General features: G+C 38.2%; 1 protein-coding gene across 1 annotated transcript; it reads right to left on the bottom strand.

Annotated features, from left to right (window-relative positions):
• Window positions 1-2154: 2154 nt before the first annotated feature.
• Window positions 2155-5522, bottom strand: LOC122026690 (CBS domain-containing protein CBSX3, mitochondrial-like). The gene is made up of 8 exons (XM_042585420.1): window positions 5423-5522; window positions 5299-5331; window positions 4156-4415; window positions 3987-4068; window positions 3310-3383; window positions 3129-3189; window positions 2394-2467; window positions 2155-2286 (listed from the first exon to the last, which is right to left on the bottom strand). The coding sequence occupies exons 1-8, from the start codon at window positions 5520-5522 to the stop codon at window positions 2155-2157; spliced, it is 816 nt and encodes a 271-aa protein (XP_042441354.1).
• Window positions 5523-7058: the final 1536 nt, after the last annotated feature.

Here is a 7058-nt window from a genome sequence, read left to right as displayed (position 1 = left end):
GCATCACATATACACACACAAGCAATTAATTAAATATTTTTGTGATTAGTCATGGCCCTACTACGATCTTCTCAAGCCAATGAGAAGATCGGATGGTCAACCTAAGGTCAACAGCTTCTCAAGCTCCTTCCATTGACCACCTTTTGTTCCTCGCGCCCTCCTCGTAACTCCGTCTCGAGTGGACCTTCCACCGCTCCAATTTTGTACATTATAATTTTGAAACTCGAGTTACATTCGAGTCTAAAAACTATTTTACAACAGAAATATAAAATAGAGGAAGGCACGACGCGCAGGTCGCGAATCAAGTACAACACGCACAAACACAAAATGGCACGCAGGCCATATTATGAATTACAACATAATTTTTTTCACTCTAATTGGGTCTTTTGGGCCATGACTATCAAAAAATAATACATAATTCTAAATTATGTTATTTCTATAAATTTCTGTAAAATTTCCATAATTTTTACAATTTTTATGAGTAAAAAATCCCGGCGGTCCCGTTTAGCGATTTTCGGGCGCAATCGCGAAACGAAGTCCCTTGCGGTGTCAGGGGTAGCACCCCTACCCGCGATATAACCATCACGAGTGTTCCTTAGCGATCGTACAGCACCTTAGCCCGCTTTCCCAAAATGATTTGGGGTGAAACCTTGTCGTTTCTGAAAGATCTTCTCGGTAGTCGAAGCCTACAAGTGTCTGAACACTTGTGCTTCGCTTCTACGAAAAAAATACCCATAAAATCTATAAAAATCACAAATATACAGAAACTTACAGATCTGAATTTTTGTCATAAAAACAAAAACAAAACTCATACACACTTTGCACGTGGCTCTGATACCACTGTTGGGTTTTTCGGGGCGCAAAAACCGCTTTTTGCGTTGCGGAAACCCCGAAACCCATGCCACAGATCCGTGCAAAGTTTATAAAATTTTGAAAAACTTCATGTACGAGTTTCTAACCTAGATCTACACTAGATCTACAAGGAAGAAAAGAAATTTACCCTTGATCCGAAGCCCTTCGCGTATCCCACTCGTCCAAGGTTCGCCGGATCTCGAGAGTATCAAAATAGACACTCATCTATGTGTATCCACACAAGCAAGAGATGGAGAAAACAACTAAAAGGTGTGCTAGATGTTTCGGCCAAGGAGGTGGAGGAGAGGGAGAAGAAGATGAGAGCTTGAGAGGAATAAGAAGAAATGAATTCACTTGAATGAAAATCAATTCATTCCACACTAAAAGTGTTGGGTTTTTCAGGCCGCAAAAATCGCTTTTTGCGTTGCGGAAATCCTGAAATCCTCGCCACCGGATCCATGCGAAGAATAAAATTTCATATACATGTTTTCTACTCCTAGATCTAAACTAGATCTATAAGATCAGAGGGTATACCTTTGAAGCGAAGCCCTTCGCGTAATCCCGCTCGTCCTAGGTTCGCCGGATCTCGAGAGTATCAAGGTAGATACTCCTCTATGCGTATCCACACGAACAAATCGATGGAGGAGAAACTTTAGAGTGTGCTAGCACTCTATGAAGTTTCGGCCAAGGGTGGAGGAGAGGGAGAGAAGAAAGAGCTTGAGGAAGAAGAAGATGGAGTTACCACACAAAATGAAACTCCTCACAAGCACTAAACACAACAACAAAAACATTAAAAGACAACGGTTAAAAACCGTTGTCGTAGGCCCTTTAAAACCGTTGTAATTGATAGTGTTGTTAAAACTGGGGGCTACGACAACGGTTTAAAATCGTTGTCGTAGAATGAAACGATAACAGTTTTGCAACGGTTTAAAACCGTTGTCTTTGAATGAAAAGACAACGGTTTAAAACCGTTGTTGTTTATAGCACTTTTAATAACGCTGCTGTTAGTTACAACAGTTTTTAGGGCTACGACAACGATTTTTAACCATTGTCTTTTAGGGTGATAGACAACAATAATAATGATTTTAAATCGTTGTCTTTTAAACTATTGTCTTTTAATACCAATATATCATATTTCAATATAAATATATAATAAAAGCTTATAATCACAAAAGAAAGAATATTCCCCATATCAATGTCATTCAAAATGTTACTTATACAAGAATTATAATCATAAAATAAGAAACATGTCTCATATTCAAATAAAATTTATCCCAATACAAATAAACAAATAAACTCCATTTACAACTGTTTCCTGTGGGGCAACTCCCTGAACGTTTGTGGGCTCATTTGTGGACTCACTTCCCTAAACGTGCCATTGAGTATGGCCAACTCCCTGAGCTGATGCTTCTTATAGTAGTCCATTGACTCGTCCTGCAAGATTTGGAGTTTGAATAGTGACTATGTTTCGATAATAACATTCGCGTCGACATCTTGTAGAACAATGAGGAGGATGCAACCTAGGTGAAAGTTTTTGTTGCCACAGGCTTCAGAAGATCTTCAAGGGTGGCAACAGCTTGGTTTAAGCGAGCATCAATTATGTCTGGTGTAAATTCTGCCTCCAATAGTATGTGTGTGGTTCGTTTAAGTGTTCATATCCAGATTTATCCCATAAGCTTTCTTCCTGTTCAAAAAAAGGAAGGAAAACTTGAGTATTAAGATAAGAAATAATGCACCTTAGCTTTTGAGTTGATAATAACAATCCATTAATTAGGACATTATAGGATGCTAATATCCAAAATTACATAAGTTCTAAAATGCACAGTTAACTTAATGTCGGTGTAACTTGTACAAAGAACAACATACTCTAGCAGAAACAAGAGAAGAGAAACGCATATCACATTCAAAAACATGGATTATTTTTCCTTCAAACATAAAGACAAAGATCTATTTTTTATGTTGGTAGGCCTTAAAAAGTTAATAGTGAGGATAATACATCAAGGTTTGGGAGATTGGAATATACTCATTTTTCATTAAGATAAATATTACATGATATCCACATACCATTATAGAATCCTTCACTGAACCTCGACCTCATATATAAACCCTGCATTGAGTTGAAGCTTCAACTCTTTTTAAAGAGTTCCCACGTGGTCATAGTAAACAGCCAACAAAGTTGTACTGAAACGCAAGAAACCAGCAGTTTAATACATGTTGAAAGATTAACTAGTTGAATTGATTTAGACAATCTATCGACAAAATCTTGCTAAAGAGACCTGTCATCAATTGCATTGCCTGTAGAACCATGGTATCTGGAGTCACTATGATCAGTTTATTCTGGATATAGGAAAAGAATCGACATCAGATTGGAAGCAAAATAACAAAATCTTGAAATAATACTTCTACTCAATTGAAAATTTTCAGACATTGTCTGTACAACTAGAGATTGAAATTTACCTCTTCAGTCATGATGTCACCAACTTTAGTTGACTTGGAAGATCTTCCCTGTACAATCATTTTTCGGAGATAATCTGAAGAAGGAATCATTAAGAACACAAGTAATTTGCACGACAAGTATAATTGCATAAAAGAACCATTATCAAAACTGGTTCTTAGTTTTCAAAAAAGATATTGAACAGAGGTGAAGACCAAATTTATCTGCTAATCAACTGCTCTTGTAGGATGTTAAAATTGTCTTAAACTTATTTCCATAATGTCCTGAAGAGGTGAAGAACAAATATGCTACTTAGAGAGAACTGGCACACACATTGGACCATCACACAATTGATTTGCATCAAGTAAATGATTGTGTTTGAGACAATGTGATTATCAAAATGTCATGAAAATAACTTTCAGGATAATTAGATAATTTTTAACTTAATTGAAATTTAAAACTTCACATTGGCGTACACTCAGTTGTAAAATGATTGCCATAAAAATTGAAGCTGCCGAAGAACATCTGAAAATCATCTACCTAGTTGAATCTACTGGAGCAGCCATAGAATTGAGAAATTTACCAACTAATTTGAAAATATCTTATGATTTCACATCAATGTTTAGCTTTATCCATGCACCCATGAGCACATTTAATACCATTTCATAGCCAACAAAAACAAATATGGACAACCAATTACCTCTCTCAGTAACAATTCCAGCAATTGCCTTCTCTTCTCCGGGTCTCACCACCACTAAAGCTCCAACATTGTGTTGTGTCATCTAGAAACAGTAGAGCATAAGCCATCAGTTAAAACTATTTAAAGCTGGATGGTAATCCCAAACAAGATTGACATAATGGCCATTTATAGATTTGACAGCATCATAAACAGTGTCATCAGTTGTGCACCACAGCCAGGAACCATCAGTATTCTTCCCCTTAGCTGTAAGAACATCCTGGATAGTCGTGCTTTCAAAACCATGCTCTTCCAACTGTGTAGACGAAACTGGCTCAAAACATGAAAACACAGTAGGTAACATCGCTGGGTTCACACGCATGTGTTGGAGAACACCTCGCTTAAGGGCATTCCCGTGCAAACGGAGTGCTTGAATTGCTCCCTGCATGTTTCCTGTCATCAACAATGGAGTCATTAAACTACTTGTCTGATAAACCCAATACATATAATCACTAAGCATCAACAAGTAGATTTGCCTTAAATAAATGGTTCTCAATTGTTAATAGACTGACATAATATACAATCCACAACATCACAGAAAACCCTCAACAAATTGTGCATGGAATCCATTTGTTCTAACCACTTATCCAAAAAAACCTCTAAATTGTTAGAACAAAGAATCAATTTGTATTTATATTATTAACACTCCTTTTTATCGTCTCTTCATTGCGGGTGTGGTAATTGACTTGATTAAGACCGACCTCTCAACACATGAACTGATTGGTGAATTTGAACTCTGACCTCATGAGTGTGTCATTTATTGGAATTGACTATGTCTTATTAGGAAGTTCCTGATGTATATTGCACGTGGAGCATGATCACTCAGTTACATTTCTGTCACTTTACCTCTCCCTCTTCCTCCTATCTTCTTGCCCAAGTAAGCCTACACTTAAACTAAGCACAAAAGAAGACCTATACTGCTCATTTGGCCACACAAAACTATGCAGTATCAAGCACCCTGAACAAGAACTTATAATGCGTCAGTGATCAAATACTAGTTTTCGGAATTAATGATCATTGGATCTCTGATACTTACAATCTGAATCCTAGAAAAATTGCAACTAAACTGAACATAATCTAACTCCTATCGCAATGCTGAATTAGAGTACCAAAACCTTGTACATAAAGGCATTTATCTCGCTCAGTTGCAAATATCCGACAAATAAAAACCTAAATGTCAAGGCTTCATTACTCCAGCCATGAAATAAAACTCCCAAGTACTTGAAATTCAAAAACCAAGTTGACTACCATCAGCTAAGATTGTGGAATTACTAACCGGGATCGCATTGTTGATAGAAGTCCTCGAAATCTGCACAGGCGAATAACCAGGAAACAACAGAAGGTCAATGGTGATAACATCGTTGAGAAAGGAAAAGAAGAAAGAAGCAGAGTGGAGTTACCGGTGGTGAGCGCCCTGATGATGGCAGCTCGCCGACCCTTGATGTCGCGGAACACCTCCTCCACCAGGCGGGAGTTTTTGGCTGCCGATCCATGGTCCATCTCGGCGATCGAGGGGGCTCCTAATTGGTCACGGAACTGAGAACGTAGCCAAGAGAGAGAAGAGCGTCAAGCTTCGTGAGCGAGGGGCAACTCGATCAAAAAGGGAAAACTAGATCTTTCTTTCAGATCTGAGTTTTACCGCCATCCATACCTAAAACCTCAGATCTACAAGAGGGAAAGAAGAAGGAGACTCACGAAGCTGGTCCTTGATGACGCCGACAACAGAGTAGGGGAGGGGGTTGATCGGGGGAAGCAGATGGCGGCGGAAGGAGTCACAAATTGTTGATGAAGGCCCCGAAGGGATCAAGTTTTGGTTTCAGCGCCATGTCACGCAGCCGTATGAGGAGAAAGATTGTATGAGGGGAGAGGTTTAGGGTTCGGGTAGGTTAAGGGGGGAAAATAGAGCGCCAAAAAATTTTCAGAGAGAGGGAAGCAAACAACTGCTACTACAAAAACAACGAAGGGGAAAAACAGCGAAAGAATAAAGTCAAAGACAACGATTTATTAAAACTGTTGTCTTTGACCCCTAAAAAAGTGCTTAAAGACAACAGTTTTAGAAAACTGTTGTAAAAGGTGTTGTTGATTTTACAAAAAGTCGCTCAACAACAACGGTTTTTACAAAACTATTGTCTTTTATTTTTTTCAGGAGCTCAAAGACAACGGTTTTGTCAAAAATCGTTGTCTTTTACCAAATTAACAACAGTTCCTTCTAAAACCGTTGTCTTTATGGTGTTGTTTTTTAACAATTTTGTTGTAGTGAAAGTGGCCGACCACTTTTCATGAGGAGTTATATACTCCATGGAATTTCAAGAGTCAAAAACTCTTGATCTCCCTCATGAGGTGGCACACACATGTGCTAGCCTTGATGATGTGGCACATCACCATTAGCCACTTAATTCCAACTCACCAATGAGGTAGCAAATGGTCAAGTCAAACTTGACCCTTCATCTTCCTCTCAAGTCAAGTCAAACTTGACCACTTCTCTCTCTTGGTTGATCTAATCTAACCATTCGTTCAAGTCAATTTTAATTTAATGAATCTCTATTCATTGAATTAAATTAATTAAAAGTGTCTAAGTACAAATTAGACTCACTTAATACATGAACCAAATTGAGTCCAACTCAATTAGCACAATTTGGATTACTCTTAATCCAATTTGGTTCGTCACATGAACCTAATCCTTTAGGTTCATCAAATGAACCTAATCTCCATCTAATTGTCCTTTGTGTGTGACCCTATAGGTTCTTGTAACGTTGGCAATGCTCCTAAACCCATTTAGAAGCATAAGCAATGAGCGGTATCTAGCAACACATCATTACTACCCAAGTTACAAGAATGTTGAGATCCAACATCACCTTGTGACTACTAATTGTGACTCCTCACAATATATGACAAGTGTCCTTCTATCCTTGACATCTAGATTGATCAATTGTGAGGCATAGACCGTGTCATCCTCTAATCAATCTAAATCTTGAACTCCAAGTAGACTCACTCAATCAAATGAGCTCAATATCTCATATTGACTCATTTGGGCAT

The sequence above is a fragment of the Zingiber officinale genome, chromosome 10A (genome assembly GCF_018446385.1).
Source record: "Zingiber officinale cultivar Zhangliang chromosome 10A, Zo_v1.1, whole genome shotgun sequence".
In the NCBI taxonomy this organism is placed as follows: Eukaryota; Viridiplantae; Streptophyta; class Magnoliopsida; order Zingiberales; family Zingiberaceae; genus Zingiber; species Zingiber officinale.
Note: the sequence above shows the minus strand (reverse complement) of the source record. Positions and strands in the feature narration are given on the sequence as shown.

What these genes read in the sequence shown, in the direction of transcription:
- LOC122026690 (XM_042585420.1), bottom strand. Translation starts at nt 5,522, where the DNA reads ATGGACCATGGATCGGCAGCCAAAAACTCCCGCCTGGTGGAGGAGGTG. An exon ending in TTTATGATGCTGTCAAATCT is followed by an intron (nt 4,069 to 4,155) that starts ATAAATGGCCAT and finishes TACTGTTTCTAG; the next exon opens with ATGACACAACACAATGTTGG. An exon ending in TGGAATTGTTACTGAGAGAG is followed by an intron (nt 3,384 to 3,986) that starts GTAATTGGTTGT and finishes TTCCTTCTTCAG; the next exon opens with ATTATCTCCGAAAAATGATT.